General features: G+C 45.6%; 1 protein-coding gene across 1 annotated transcript in view; it reads left to right on the top strand.

Moving 5' to 3' along the window:
- LOC119383748 (probable cytochrome P450 49a1) overlaps positions 1 to 11,542 on the top strand; it is a 62,069-nt gene extending 50,527 nt beyond the window's left edge. Inside the window, exon 9 of the mRNA XM_037652046.2 lies at positions 10,533 to 11,542. Within this exon, the coding sequence (XP_037507974.1) occupies positions 10,533 to 10,661 (129 nt within the window). The 3' untranslated portion in view covers positions 10,662 to 11,542. The remainder of the gene's footprint in view (positions 1 to 10,532) is intronic.
- The last annotated feature ends 4,607 nt before the right edge of the window (positions 11,543 to 16,149 follow it).

The raw sequence follows: 16,149 nt of genomic DNA, 5'->3' as shown, positions 1-16,149 counted from the left end.
ATTACTATCAATATACCGCATGTATGTACGACCGGTGCTAGAATTTGGGAGTGTTTTATACTCCGGGGCACCTGCCTATAAGCTTCGTCCCCTTGTTCTTCTGGAAAAGCAAGCACTGCGTATGTGCTTAGGGCTACCTAAATTTGTAGCGAATAATGTGTTGTATATGGAAGCGAGAATTCCCTCACTGGTCACTAGATTCAGAATATTGGCTGCACAAACATATTTAAGGGCATTTGAATCTCCTTTAAGACGTAACCAAACAGTTTTCATTGCGCAGCCGGGCTTATTTTTTGATTGTTATTGGCCTAGATTTCACACGCCTCAAGTAAAATTTGTACAATCTCTCCTCGATCCACTGTCCGTCCAAATAAGGGAGGTTATTCCGATTGGTAATGCGACAAATTCTCTTCAAATCTACTTTGATGACATTTTCCCTACCAATGCAAAACACCTACCGAGTAACATGTTAAGAGCTACCCTACAGGACTACCTGGTCAGAATGCAAGCAAATGTAGTCATTGCGACGGACGCGTCGCAGAGAGAGGAAAAGTGTGGTATCGGTATATACTGCCCTGTTCTTGACTGGTCATTTTCGCTCCGAATTCCAGATTACACACCCATCTTTATTGCAGAATTCTTAGCGATAGTCTTGGCCCTTCGTAAACTGCCGACATCAATAAATTCCGCAGTAATAATAACGGACTCTTTATCAGTGTGCAGTGCGCTCACGGCATCCGGTGATATGAAAACATTGAAAGAGTTCAAATCCCTAACACCTGAGCACTTAACGTACGTTCGTTTAGTATGGGTACCTGGGCATAGAGGTCTATTTCTAAATGAAACAGCTGATACATTAGCGAAAGCGGCGTTAGACGGACCAGCTATTAATATTACCCCTACTTCAGCTTTTATAGTAGCGGCTAGATTTCGGAGGCAAATGATGATGCAAGAATTCAGTATATCAGCTCTAAGAAATTCCCCGGACTTTAATCATCTAATGACACCCTGGAAAAGTTCCACATGTCATAACAGAGATCTAGAAGTTATAATTACGAAGTTGCGTTGCCGAATTCCATCATTAAATTTTTATTTATATAGAGCCGGTTTGGCACCATCACCCCTCTGTTCTTATTGTAGGGAAGATGAAACAATAGAACACTTTCTGATCTCATGTCAGAAGTTTTCTACATTACGAAAGACATCTCTGGAAACGCCGTTACGCATAATCGAAATAGAGTTGAGAACCTCAAATTTACTATCTCTAGGTGCACTTACCCTTGGGCACGGCAGCGGGAAAGTATGCGAGGCCATGCAAGAGTTCATAGAACAGTCAAAAAGATTTAAACAATAACCACAGTTCAAAAATTCCATAGTTAACCAGAAGCAAAGTACAGCAAGATTCTTTTCTATATTTATGTATTTCTTATTTGATGAAAATAAATTCCACCCACATTTTTCCTTTTTTTTTGAAATTATTATTCTCACAAAATTAACTTGTAAAAAATCTTTCTGTTAAACAAAATAGGAAATTATTCTCATTACTAGTTCTTAAATAATTTTTTCTAAGCTACCCGATTCTTGGCCAATCCCCCTGAGTGGGTGTGAGCCAGCTGTACAGGATCTACATCTACATCTACATCTACATTTGGTGCCGTGAAACCCTGGACCACGACTACGGCTGGAACTGAGACCGCTAGGAGCACCCATGGACTGAAGTGACTGCAGGTGTCGTCTAGAGGTTCGCGAGACGGGAGCCCTCATGTTTACTTTGGCTCCGTACTGACTCGCCCTTGACGACGATGGCCCGATGTTCGCAAGGCAAGACAGTCCATGGAGGTCAGCAACGAGTATGCAGGCGTCGTCTGGAGGCTCGCAAGACCGGAGCCCTCACGTCTAATTCGACTCTGTACTGACTCGCCCTTCACGACGATGGCCCGATGTTCGCAAGGCAAGACAGTCCATGGAGGTCAGCAACGTGTATGCAGGCATCGTCTGGAGGCTCGCGAGGCGGGAGCCCTTACGTCTACTTCGGCTCTGTACTGACTCGCCCTTCACGACGACTGCCCGATGTTCGCAAGGCAAGACAGTCCATGGAGGTCAGCAACGTGTATGCAGGCGTCGTCTGGAGGCTCGCGAGACGGGAGCCCTCACGTCTAATTCGGCTCTGTACTGGCCCGCCCTTCATGACGACGGCCCGATGTTCGCAAGGCAAGACAGTCCATGGAGGTCAGCAACGTGTATGCAGGCGTCGTCTGGAGGCTCGCGAGACGGGAGCCCTCTCGTCTATTTCGGCTCTGTACTGACTCGCCCTTCACGACGACGGCCCGATGTTCGCAAGGGAAGATAGTTCATGGAGGTCAGCAACGTACATCTTGACAGCCCAGCCACGTGACTCCAGGCGTCGTCTGGAGGCTCGCGAGACGGGAGCCCTCACGTCTACTTCGGCTCCGTACTGACTCGCCCTTTACGACGACGACCTGAAGTTTCCAAGGTCTTGGACGTGCACATAGAGAGGAACATATCGAGAGCCCTGCACCCCGACCAGTCAACGGTATCTCCGCCCATCGCAAGATTTTCTCACCAATGAGAACTTCGAGACGTGCGAGGCCAGGGCGACGAATTTCTGTCCCGACACCCGTCCTGTAGCCCAGCCTTCGAAGCAGCAGGAACATGAAGCGCAGGTGCAAACTACCATAACGAAGGCGGCTTCGATACTCAAGACCCTATAGGTGATTATTATTCTGAATCCTGATCACGCAAGATTGGCCCTTGAAACCACCTGCTGTGTACCTGCCTGCGTGATGAAAAGATTCTCGTGGCCAGAATGCCCAGTTCCTTTGGTAGCCCAGGAGGATTTAAGAACGAAAGGGGAAGTGAAAGCTGTACATCGCCAGCAGACGCATCGCAGCAAATGTTCTACCAAATGCAGCAACGTTAGTGACCACCTGAACATCTAACTACTGAACTCGATGCAAGCCAGTTGACGAAGTTTCGAAGTGCTGAGGGACAGTACTCGTCTTTCGATTCAGTGTGTTTATTTGGCGGCGGCTGGAATGTGTTGAAAACAGAAGAAAACGGCCGCCGCATCTGGGGCATACGTATCATCATCATGGGATTAGGGTGTTCCATTAAAGGGGAAGAAGACGGGGCAGCCATGGCATCAGTCTCATTTCTTTACATTTGGTGCCGTGAAACCCGGGACCACGACTACGGCTGGAACTGAGACCGCTAGGAGCACCCATGGACTGAAGTGACTGCAGGTTTCGTCTAGAGGTTCGCGAGACGGGAGCCCTCATGTTTACTTTGGCTCCGTACTGACTCGCCCTTGACGACGATGGCCCGATGTTCGCAAGGCAAGACAGTCCATGGAGGTCAGCAACGTGTATGCAGGCATCGTCTGGAGGCTCGCGAGGCGGGAGCCCTTACGTCTACTTCGGCTCTGTACTGACTCGCCCTTCAGGACGACTGCCCGATGTTCGCAAGGCAAGACAGTCCATGGAGGTCAGCAACGTGTATGCAGGCGTCGTCTGGAGGCTCGAGAGACGGGAGCCCTCACGTCTAATTCGGCTCTGTACTGACACGCCCTTCACGACGACGGCCCGATGTTCGCAAGGCAAGACAGTCCATGGAGGTCAGCAACGTGTATGCAGGCGTCGTCTGGAGGCTCGCGAGACGGGAGCCCTCACGTCTATTTCGGCTCTGTACTGACTCGCCCTTCACGACGACGGCCCGATGTTCGCAAGGGAAGATAGTTCATGGAGGTCAGCAGCGTACATCTTGACAGCCCAGCCACGTGACTCCAGGCGTCGTCTGGAGGCTCGCGAGACGGGAGCCCTCACGTCTACTTCGGCTCCGTACTGACTCGCCCTTTACGACGACGACCTGAGGTTTCCAAGGTCTTGGACGTGCACATAGAGAGGAACATATCGAGAGCCCTGCACCCCGACCAGTCAACGGTATCTCCGCCCATCGCAAGATTTTCTCACCAATGAGAACTTCGAGACGTGCGAGGCCAGGGCGACGAATTTCTGTCCCGACACCCGTCCTGTAGCCCAACCTTCGAAGGAGCAGGAACATGAAGCGCAGGTGCAAACTACCATAACGAAGGCGGCTTCGATACTCAAGACCCAATAGGTGATTATTATTCTGAATCCTGATCACGCAAGATTGGCCCTTGAAACCACCTGCTGTGTACCTGCCTGCGTGATGAAAAGATTCGCGTGGCCAGAATGCCCAGTTCCTTTGGTAGCCCAGGAGGCTGACAACCAGCAACCATCCGCAAGGACGTCGCCCTACCACTACAGGGAGCCGAGGACCTTCACAGGGAAGGGGAAGTGGAAGCTGTACATCGCCAGCAGACGCATCGCAGCAAATGTTCTACCAAATGCAGCAACGTTAGTGACCACCTGAACATCTAACTACTGAACTCGATGCAAGCCAGTTGACGAAGTTTCGAAGTGCTGAGGGACAGTACTCGTCTTTCGATTCAGTGTGTTCATTTGGCGGCGGCGGGAATGTGTTGAAAACAGAAGAAAACGGCCGCCGCATCTGGGGCATACGTATCATCATCATGGGATTAGGGTGTTCCATTAAAGGGGAAGAAGACGGGGCAGCCATGGCATCAGTCTCATTTCTTTACAACATGATTGCACTTAGGAAATGAATTTCCGGAAGACAATGAAATATGTACAATTAGAAAAGCATATTACAATCAAATGTACGGTGAATATTAAAGTGAAAATAAAATAGTGAATTAATGCACTACTGCCTTATCACAAAACTGAAAGTTCAATTTTAAAAATGACTAACTGCACATAAGACATCAATTAAAACAAGACACACAAGTCCAGAGAGCCGCCCACTCAATCGATTTTGAAAAGACAAAATACAAAGCTAAGGAAGCAGCACTGACACATTCAGAATTGTGCTTTGTGGTTGCATTAAAATTCAGCCCTGGGAAAAACATGAAAACCAACTTTGCAGGTTAGTTTAGTGTCCATGGGGACACAAAGTAAGACATTACCGCTGTCAGCCGCCCAATTAACTAAGATCGAATAATGAACTTATTATTGAGTGCAGCAAGCGGGCATCTTTGTATTGAAAAGTTGGAGGCAGTCGTTGTTTCTACACAGTTCTCCTTGGAAGAATTCTAGCATATTTGTGCTGCGAGATATCCTGCTGCAAAGTTTAATTGTGGTTTGCATGATGCAAGGCGGTGAGGATCAGCAAAATATTATTCCCTGGTGTGACGAGCAGTCACTGCTTGCTATCACCAGCCGGCAGGAAAAGGGTAACCGTTATCATGTTTGCCTATGCCTTCGACCCACTGTCACATTAAATGTGGCACATCAAGGAGGAGCTTTGTGCCAGTGCTCAAAGTCCTGTATGTATAATGGTGCAAGCCGGAATAAGCTTTGCAACAGGATATCTCAGCCCAGACATGCTAGAAGAATTCTTCCAAGTGGAATTGTGTGGAAATGCGGCTGACTCAAACTTCTTATACATACATGCCCGCTTGCTGCAGTCACTAAAAAATGTTCATTATTAAATCTTAGTTAACTGCATGGCTGACAGCGATAATTATTGTCCCACTTTGTGTCCCCCTGGATAATAACTTATCTGCAAAGATGGCTTTGACGTGACTTACAGTGCGGACTTTTTTATAAGAAAAACAAAAAGCTTAATTTTGAACACCCTCTACATGTGAGCTACTTGAATAGAGCAAACAGATGGCTGAAGTGCCCACTCCGTTGTTCTCAGTGCAGTTCCCCTTGTACAGGATACAGAAGCCATGCGCAGCTGCTGTACATCAACAATGAACTTGTCCATGAGCAAGCATTGATGACAGGCTTGTCCAGATTTCTTTCACACTCGCTTTGTACAAGGAGCACGTATAGGCTGCAATGGAAACAAGGAAATACCAATTTAGTGACACATGTGTCTGTTAGCAATGCTGAATTTCTTTTTAAACTTATCTGGAACAATATGTTTTAGATAAGTTTAAAACAAGCAGGACGTACACAAACTAGAGAAGCTACAAAAAAAGAAACTTGTTTGATGCATTCTTGGTGAACACAGTCGCAACCTTATGAAAGAATATGGAATTTCCACATCGCAGATGTGTCAAAAATATGCTTGAATATTGTTCCTCCATAATGCAAGGTGCGCTAGGGTGTGCTTTCTCTACAGTACATTTGTACCCTGAAGCCTAAAATAAAGACAGGAGGAGTAGTGACGAAATGTTTCACAAGAGCTTAACATACAGTATGCTCCCGTCATGCTGGAATTGTTCTTAGTTCTGTGTGGGTATAAATGCAGTGCACGGCCAACATATTCAGTGGCACCTGACTCCACTCACTGAGAAATACATAAAGGGAATGCTGCGAAATAAATGCAATAAAAAGCGTGTTGTGGAAGAACTTTTTATGCTTTTGATGTCAAGGATCTGAACCTTACTTACTATTTTAGCTTGCTCATGTACCAACGCAAATGTACAGCTCTTAGGAAAAGATGCCCCCTGTTTGCTGTATGTGTCAACCACGTGTAATTGAAAGTTCTGTGCGTGAGTATTGTCATTGGCTGCTATAGGTAAATTCTGTTCTTGCAGCTAGCCAAACCTATGTGTGAGTATGCATTCACAGGCACATTTGTATTCCTGTAGCTATACTATGATACTTATATGATGTGTTCCTTTAAAGGGAATGCAATGCTATATGCACCATATGAATATTTTATTTATTGCACAAAAGCACAATAACACTGCACATACATGACAGTATGCACATTCATTATGATCCATTGCAGGTAACATGTAAAATTAAATTATGTCTGCTTGCAAACAGAAAGTAGCTTTCTTCAGGCTGCTCACAATGGGATGATTATATAATGTCAGAAATTGGTTTCACTCTACTATTGTGTGCTGCTAAATTGTGGTCATTAGTTTCAGTGATTCTGGTTGGCTAAAAAGGCAATACTTCTCACTAATGCATCACAGGCTGTCTAATGGCCACGTGGAGAAAACGGTGGAAATGCTAAGACTTACAAGGCACCAACCTTGAACCACATGCCACCACAATAAAGCATGCAGGCTTCTGCAACAATCTCCGGCAACCAGAATCCTGCAAGCTATTGACCACAATTTAGCAAATACACAATAAACATTCGATGAAACTTATTTCTGAAGTTCTATAATTGTTTCAATGCCAACAGCGTGAAAAAAAACACAGTCTAGATTTGTTGTGTTCTCAGATACAATACATTGTCTAATTTCACATTTGAACAGCAACACATGCATGACTTATGCATGCATACCGTGAAGTATGTATAATATTATTGTAAGTTGTGAGCAATAAATAGGATATTCATATGGTGCACATACCACGGATCCTTTTAACATCTGTAGCGCATGCCTAGAGAATTTACTTTATCCCATAGACCGTTAAGCTTTTCATCTATCAGAAAATGTCACTGGAGGTGGTGGTACAAGCAGTTTATATTGTTCGTACCCGTACAAGTAAGTGTTTAGTGAAGTTTAACGCCAAGGGGGGGGGGGGGGAGGGGCGAGGCGCATACAATTCTTAATATCCAGAGCAAAATAACAAAAGCCAAACACGGTAGAAACAAGCAGAATAAAAAAGTTCTGCTCGAACGCGTGCACTGATGCTCGAATTAGCGCTTGCACTGTTTAGGTGCGAAAATTCTGCCCCAAATAGACATGAAGGATTCGCTCGAGTACAGTTCAAGTTTAACGTACGGCTTAACATGCACGGGTGCCGGCCGCATCAGGCAACCTATGTCGCGGGTGAAAACATCGGCCGAATTTGACGAAACGGGCTGTATGAACACCTAAGCGTAAGTTCAAGCTTCGCGAGCCGTACCTAAGACGAAGCAACATGCTATTTCAAGATCACGCACACGCATCAACCCGAGTATCACGGCAGTTTAAAGATACGTGCCAGCGCGGATGCATACACATGCACACGTTTGACCACCCGCAAGGAGGAAAACACAACTCTCTGATAGTAGTCAAAACACTGCTATTATAACGATCCTGTAGCTACTGAAAAGAGTACGCGCAGCATATGGAACTGCCTTAGAAATGTTCAGTGCGCTAAAAAAGCGAACATGAATATCTAACAGGTCCAAGCATACGCGCCTTAGGCACGATCGACGCTTAAGGCCCGAACACACGTACGCGTTGCAGCGCGTCAACGCGTGACGTTTTGACGCGGCGCCGCGCCCTCTCCCTATGGGGAGAGAGTGCGCGCGGCTACGCGAAGCTGCGCGTTTGCTGCGCGCCCTCCCTCTCCATTGGGAGAGGGCGCGGCGCCGCGTCAAAAAGTCACGCGTACGTGTGTTCGGGCCTTTACAGCTAACAAACGCCGTCTTCGCCCAACATCTATTAAGCCAAAATAGTGGTTTACCGCGAGCGGGCCCCCCACTACAACACCACTGCCGACAGAAAAGGGCACCGCCACAACTCTGTTCAAATCCCCCGCCGAATCACAGCCGCGCATGCGCACTCTCCTTTACGCGTCAAACAAAAGAAAAAGCTCGCCCGCGCTTAAAATCACACAAATTTGCCTTGATCGATCCTGACGAAATGATACACACAAACAGGCTCGCTACGTTCACAAAAGCTCATTTATCGTCTACTGGTTAAGAAAAACGTAGTTAACGGCGTTAACCAAGCGCTGACAGCAGCAACGTGGTACGTACATACCTGGTGAGTGCTCCACGATATGAAGCAGCCGGTCTTCGCTTGAGTATAGCGCATCCTCGTAATAAGCAGCACCGGCAGAACACACAGGACGAGCACAAGGCGCAAGCACACTTCAAACAAGAGAAAAATTCCCTCTCGCGAGGCGGCGAGGGCGAGGCGACGAGCAACAAACGCAAAACAAGAAAAAGTGGTACCACGTGGTATCAGCCCCGCAGACGTAAACCGCATTTTCACATCGCGCTTCCTAACTAAAAATCTGAATTTAAGCTCGCAAATACTAAAAAAATATTTATGTAAGTATAATGTACATAAATAGTTTAAGCGTACAATGTTTTGACTTCGGAAAAAGATAAGTGGGAATGTAAGCGCGCGAAATTTGAAAAAATTTTGAACACATGAACAACGATGTTGTTAATCGCCATAAAACGTTCGTGTGTCGTGAATTAATGTTATACAATTAGTGCAGATGTCTACACGCGAGACTTTTATGCAATGATTGATTGCCCTTATGTCAAACAACAACGATATGAGATATTTATCTTCTGTCCTTTCATCAATGTCCACTGTTCAGCTAATCCAATTCCCCAACCTCCAGGCAAATGGAAAACTGACGCTTTTGTTTAACTGTTCAGGGTATCGCTTCACCGCATGCGATCGACACTATGCTTGTTAGTCAATTATAGAGCGCTTCGTTATATCCGGTGGATAAACTTTAACGTATATTGAGTTTTAGTACCTTGTCATACAACAAGGTGCATGAGTATTTTGTTGGTTTCGGTTCTGGTGCATAAACGTTCCTGGGCGGCTTTCCCCGCAAACTTTTATTTAGACCGTGCAAAAATGTCATGTCACTTGTCAGTGTAACATATTTATTTACTATGCTTGTCATCCGACAGTGCGCAGTTAATTCTTGCGTAAGAATACCCTCGCCCGTTCTATCTCGCCAAAACGAAAAACGCTACACTCTCGCATTGAAAATAATGTTGCGCAATAAAAATGTTTATAAAAATGCATTGTGTATGTTCAATAGACCTCTCTTCAACCAATTCACATCCCATTTCACCCACTGACGACATGCTACTCTAGATGTGGCAGTACCCCTTTCTTTACACGTCAGAAGCGGACGTATGTGTGCGCGTACGCAAGTAGTAACGTTTACTAACACGCCAGCAGGTAGTACCGTTTACTACCTCTGATATTTACGACCTCGTGTGTACTTCTGAGGTAGTAAAAGGACCGCAATACGTAGTAATGTGGTCATAAAGGTAGTAACGGGTCCCGTTACTACCTTTTTTTTAGAGTGTGCTTCGCTCACGCGGTCGCGTCTCAGTGGTAGTTTCGGGATCGCGTGCTGCCGCGTGTGTTTTGCGCGCTCGTGAAAGTCGCTCTGAGAGAAAGTTCGACAAAATACCGCATGCATGTCATGTTGCCGGATGCCCGAATGGTGCACGCCGCCAGCGCAAGCACCGCGCAGTAAAGGCGGAGAACGTTGGGCACGGCAACAGTGACGTGCGAAAAACCGCTTTCAGGCGGGTGATTTGAAGTGCGCTAATGCGATGCGGACCACTAAAACGTGATTTTATTTCAAAATAAGCACTTCCTTGGCATAAAAGTAGCACTGTGAGGTTTCTGGACCGCTATTTCAACAATCAACGTCGACTTATTGTTTGCCTTTAGTGTCCCTTTAATGCAAGCATTCAAGAGAGCCGTGCCTGTCGGCGTGTCCTATTTTGTGTCCGTGACATGCGTACGGCGACAGTTCGCAAGCATAAACATTGCACTTCCACTTTCTTTCTCTATCATGCAGATTTTGCTGAAGTACAGCATAGAGTACCACAGAGAGGACATGGAATTCCATGGCCAGCTCATCAACATCCCAAAGGGCCCTGCCGACTTTCGCTTCAAGAAGGTCCAACCTGAGGCCCGCAGTGGCTGAGAGTAGCTGCCTAGATGTAAAGGTGGCACCTGTGACCGACATATACCTGTAAATGACTGCAGTGGCGTGAAACGGTTTTTGCGATGCATTTTCAGACTGTTCTAAGGGCGGAAAAAAATCCGCTGCTTGTAGTCTTCACATCAAGAGTAGCGTAAAAGTTACGACGAAAAGTATTTAGGCAATTAGATGTTGCCGCGTGTCCGCCTGTTATTGTTAAATAATAGTCGTTGATCCCTTTTTCTTAGATGCAGATACTCATAACAGGAGATTGAAACGTGTTCTCATAAAATTAATGGCAGCTTTATTAGACGTTAAGAAATAGTGTACGCAGTGTATATAACTGTGGAGTTGGCAAGACAGCCTTTTACGAGGATTCGCCCACGTTGAAGCACCGTGCCGCATATTAATACTTGCCTGAGAAGGCCTTGACTGGTTAATAGCTAACGTTGAATCACCATCAACTTTTTGTGGCGCGACTCACTACATGAGACTCACTAAAGTCTCATGTTTGTATTAAATTGTTCTTGCGTTGTTTATAGGAATTTTTTATGTTGTGTTCGGTTGTATTATGTTATATGTTGTTACGTTGTAAATACTTATGTTGTATTGGAGTTCACTACTATTTAAATGTACGATACATTGCTTTCTGGACTGCTGCATAGGCTCATATACCGTATGTCATTTTTGTATCCCGTGTGTAAGACAGTCTTTTTTGATTTTCACTAAGTGGTAATGCATATACATAGCGTTTTATACCAATGCAGAGTGTTGAGAGCCCAAAAACAGTTTACGCCCTTCACAGCGTACCTTTGCCAGTAATCACCACAATAATAATCATCACCGGTGTCTTGCGTTCCCGTTTTTGCATTAAAGGACTCCTGACAGCGAAATTTTTGTTGTGACTTTTTTTTTGTTCTTTTTTTATTGAAATAGAAAATAAATGAAGGAGCTGTTGCCACCATTGCTTGGTGACGGCTACCCCTTTCCACATAGTTGTTAGGATGACAAAATAAATCAATAAAAACAAAAAAAATATATATATATATATATATATATATATATATATATATATATATATATATATATATATATATATATATATATATATATATATATATATATATATATAATATCTTTAGCAGGCGCAATTCGTCCAAGAAGTTATCCTGAACCGCATCATGTATTCTTTAATTGTTGACAGGTGCAAGTGGAGCAGGCGAGACACCAAAATACCTATGAATCTGGAGCTGTCGCTGACACCATACATAAAGGAGAATAAGAATAAGCAATGGAAGCCCGTCTTCTGCTTGCAACATCTCTGGGATGCTGCCTTCATAAGTCGTCTGCTCATTTCTTGCGTTCTTTTTTTCTTTTTTTTTTTTGTCGTGAAGGTGTAGAGACGGTCGCATATGCACATGAGAGAGCTCTTGGAGTTCCTTAGCTTCGCAGAATTGAGACACTTATAGCCTTCCCCATGCCTGCTTCATGTCGGTGGATGATAAAGGTTCCAAGCTTTGAAAGCCAGACCTGTTTGTAAACCAAAGTTAGTATGCGTTACACATGCTTGAATTCTGAGGTTCCACTTACTCTGGCAAACACATAAAAATGTGCAAAGGAACTAGGCTACGGTGTTATGACTGCACTAGGAACTTGAAGTCTTCTTACGTCACAAATGCATCGATTTTACAGCGAAAGCTGTTATGAGATCACAACAAGGGCCGTTTTTGGTGCCGTAGTTGTCCGCCGCCGCCGCCGGTGTCCGTAACCACTATCGCTCGAAATAAGAAAAAAATCAAATAAGAAAAAATTTCCGGGTTGGAACGAGGTTCGAACCTGGGCCCTCTGCGTGGGAGCCCAGTGTTCTACCGCAGAGCCATGCCGGTGCTTTTTTTTTTTTTCCTTTCATGTTATTTATTACAAATGTGCGTGGTTAGCATGCATAGGAAACAAAATACTCAAGGTGGCCTCTACCAGCGCACAAGCGTTACACAGAAGTCCTAAAAGGGTATTAAAGCTATACATTTCATGAAGAGTGGATACCAGTCCGGCTGAAGTCCGGCTCTAATTGTTGATTTCACGCGCCGGCATGGATGAAATGGCTCTTCAGCTATGCCGGTGCTTGAAACTGCTTTGCAAAAGAGACCCTATACAGGCTTCATCTCGGGACAAAACCACATTAATATAGGTAATGTAATATGTTAGAAGAGTAAAATAACAGCCAGGCGTCACACAAAACCGAATTTTGTAACCAGGCGTCATACAATGCGAATTGCGCAACGACTGGGCTGTTGAATGCTTCCAACCCATTACAAAGGGCTCTGCCTTATTTCTTCATCGTCGTCAGCCACAGCATCAGCAAAGTGCACATAATTACTTACATGTGTTTAGCGGGTACCACGGTTCCCTAACAGAATGACGAAAAATTGCATAGTGGCTGCTTCCCTAGTTCACAAAAATTATGATTTATAGCGTAGTGGGTTCCTCGCAAGTGCACTTCTATTGGTTGCCAGGGAAACCCATAAGGCTCCCATGGTCCATTTCCTCGGGGTCTCAATAAAATTAATCTTCTCCCTCCCTCTTTGTCGCGTTAACGTGCGTTTTAAAGCACGGTGGCAGAGTTAAATAAGGACCGGGCGTCACACAATGCCAATTACGTAACTAGTTGGTCGTTTAAAGCTTCCAACCCATTACAAAGGGTTCAGTCATAATTCTTCATCGTCATCAACCGTCGCTTTAACAAAGTGCACAAAACGCCTTACAGATGGTGCCTAGTTTCTCCGCAGAATGACGAATAATGTCGGGGTGGGCGCTTCCCAGCTTCACAAAGATTTTGATTTGTGGCGTAGTGGGTACGTTCCTAGTGTACTTGTATTAGTAACTGCAAGAGAGTTTATAACGGGCTCTAGAAATGCCGCTCTTTTAGCTTTCGCTATGACTGTGCTGCGCTTTCCGCACAGGCCTGGCGTTTATATCTCCATGGTGTTCGCTTCCCTAGATGCTCTTGTGTTTCTCTGATGCTTTTCACAGCACATGCCCCAATAGAGATGTTTTAAGGATTTGTGTGCTGTGAATACTGAACAAAACTTTTACAATATAGTTTAGCGTTGCCCACGCAAAACCGCCATATGATTATGAAGCGCGGCATAGGGAGCTCACTTTCTTTTCATGTTTGTTTAATAAACCTTTTAGTTGCGAGCAGGGTGTAAGAAAAAAAAATTGGCCGCGTATCTGCGTGCTTCGCTGCAAATGTCGTCTTAAAGATGATAGAAGGGGCGCTGCGTGAGATATGGACGCCATCTGGCAATACGTCGGGAAACATGAGTGCTGTGTTGCGGGCTGGTAGTCCCGGCGCAGCAGCAGGCGAAGACCGGCGGTGACCAACGCGACCGGCAGGGACGCCAGCCAGCCCGAACACGCGGTTTGGCGCGAAGCGCCGAAGCAGAAGAAACGTCCACACTCAACGAGTACTCTCCATACACTCTTTTATTTACACGTCGCCTGGGTAAAGCAGGAATGCCAGAGCGGCGCCCCATGGCATTCGTACAGTGCAATACTGAACCGAAACCGAAACACAACAATGAGCTCGTGCAGAGGGCACGGACGAAGACAAGTTTCAGCGCAGTCGCATTTTCAGCGCAGCTTAAAGGGCCCCTCACCAGGTTTGACAATTTTGAGCTAACTAGCGCAATGCATACACTGGGCGTTCACGATCGCGTCTGCCAAAATTTGCAGCGCTACGCGCCGCGGAAATGGGTCAAATTTCAAGGTGAACGCTGCTTGCCCTTCCTCTCGCGGGCGCGCGCTTTAGAGAATGAGCGGATGACGTACATGAGAAAATGGCCCCACGTAGATGGTAGTGCTGTGACGTCGCTCCTCTACGTAGACGACTGTGCTCTGAAGTCGCCAACAGTAGCACGTGACACTGCGATAATTATTTGACGCGACATGTGTAGTTTGTGTAATTTGTTGCTTGAATAGATTCATAAAACTTGAGAGAAATAATGAGACACACAAAGGGAATGTGTGCGTCTTTTTCATTTTTTTTTTTCGTGAATAGCAGCGAGATGCGGGGCTAATGTGCCTCCCTTTCCCATGCGTTCGTGTCCCCGCGGTTAGCGCATCGAGCAGACGCCAGCCCTGAGAACGAATGTAATGGTCTGGCGCGTACGAGCACTCATTATGCTCATTTATTCTACCGCGTCCAAGTATACGTTAATGCGGCACTGGCTCATGATACCGCCACTCTCGTGCCCGTACAAATGTCTCAACTTTCATGCGCGCCCCGCAGAAACAGGCAGTACTATAGTGTACTAGAAAATTATTCTAGTACACTATAGACAGTACACCACAGAGAACGCCGACAAAACGTCCACGGCCGCTACGTAAAAAAAAGGTAGCGGCCGTGCAACGCCGCTCGCGTGCTCGGGCTGGCTCAGGCACGTCATGCGCACGTGACCATGCATGCGCATGACTTGTTCATGCGTATGTTTCAAGTGAAGAGTGCAGGGAAGTTTTTTGGCTTGCTAAGGCTACACGGGGCGAGTGGCAAGGGTTTGAAACTCGCCTCCTCGCATCATGATTTCGCGCCGCTACAAATTATTGTTTTTCTCAGCATTTGAAAACTTCTTGCGGCATACTGCTGTTCATTCGGCACACAACAACTTCCAGCGTCTAACTAAAATTAGCTATGTGGCCTGGTGAGGGGCCCTTTAAGAAACAAGGGTCTCTAGAATTACGCATCTATGTATTTTCTATTAAAGGAACACACCACCTAATACTTACCTAGTGATGTTGCGAATCAGATATGCGTAATGTTTGCTTTTTGATCAACAATGTACACAAGTATGAACCTAGTCGGCCGTTCAAGATGGCTGGCCGTTGGGCAAATGGTTCAACATTGGCCGGGTGGCTGAATCGAGTGACGTGCCGACAAACAGAAAGACAGACCGACATTTCTGCGTTTTATGTTCCCCAAGAAAGACTATCGTCTGTAATATCGTCTTTAATAATTCAGGTGTTGACACTCCACTCCACGGCGCGTCCAGATAATGTTCGGCGCTTTCGGATGGATGGATGCTATGAGCGTCCCCTTTATAACGGGGCGGTGACATGTCTGCCACCAGGCTCGAAGGCGAAAAAAAAAGAGAAAGAAGAAAAAAAGCTTCCTTGTTTCATGCTGTCCTAATGCCTTATCTACATTGAATAAATCTATGTTATTATACCAAAAAATATAAATTCACAGTCCATCTCTCTGCCTCTTAAGGCAGAATGACCTTATTTTCCCCCATTATTTATTTTTGTACTTTATCTCTACTTTTCTGCCACCAATACTCTAACCGTCTCTTACTTATTTCTATCGCGGACGTGTTCAGCTTTCCATTGTTGTCCCTAAAACCCAAGGCTTCATGTAGACTCGTGCCCACACGTATACCTGGATGAATATCGCCACATTCAATCAGTACATGTTCCATCGTTTCCTTAGTTCCCC

Source organism: Rhipicephalus sanguineus, chromosome 2 (assembly GCF_013339695.2).
Source record: "Rhipicephalus sanguineus isolate Rsan-2018 chromosome 2, BIME_Rsan_1.4, whole genome shotgun sequence".
Classification (NCBI taxonomy): domain Eukaryota; kingdom Metazoa; phylum Arthropoda; class Arachnida; order Ixodida; family Ixodidae; genus Rhipicephalus; species Rhipicephalus sanguineus.
This window is presented reverse-complemented; position numbering and strand designations above follow the sequence as displayed.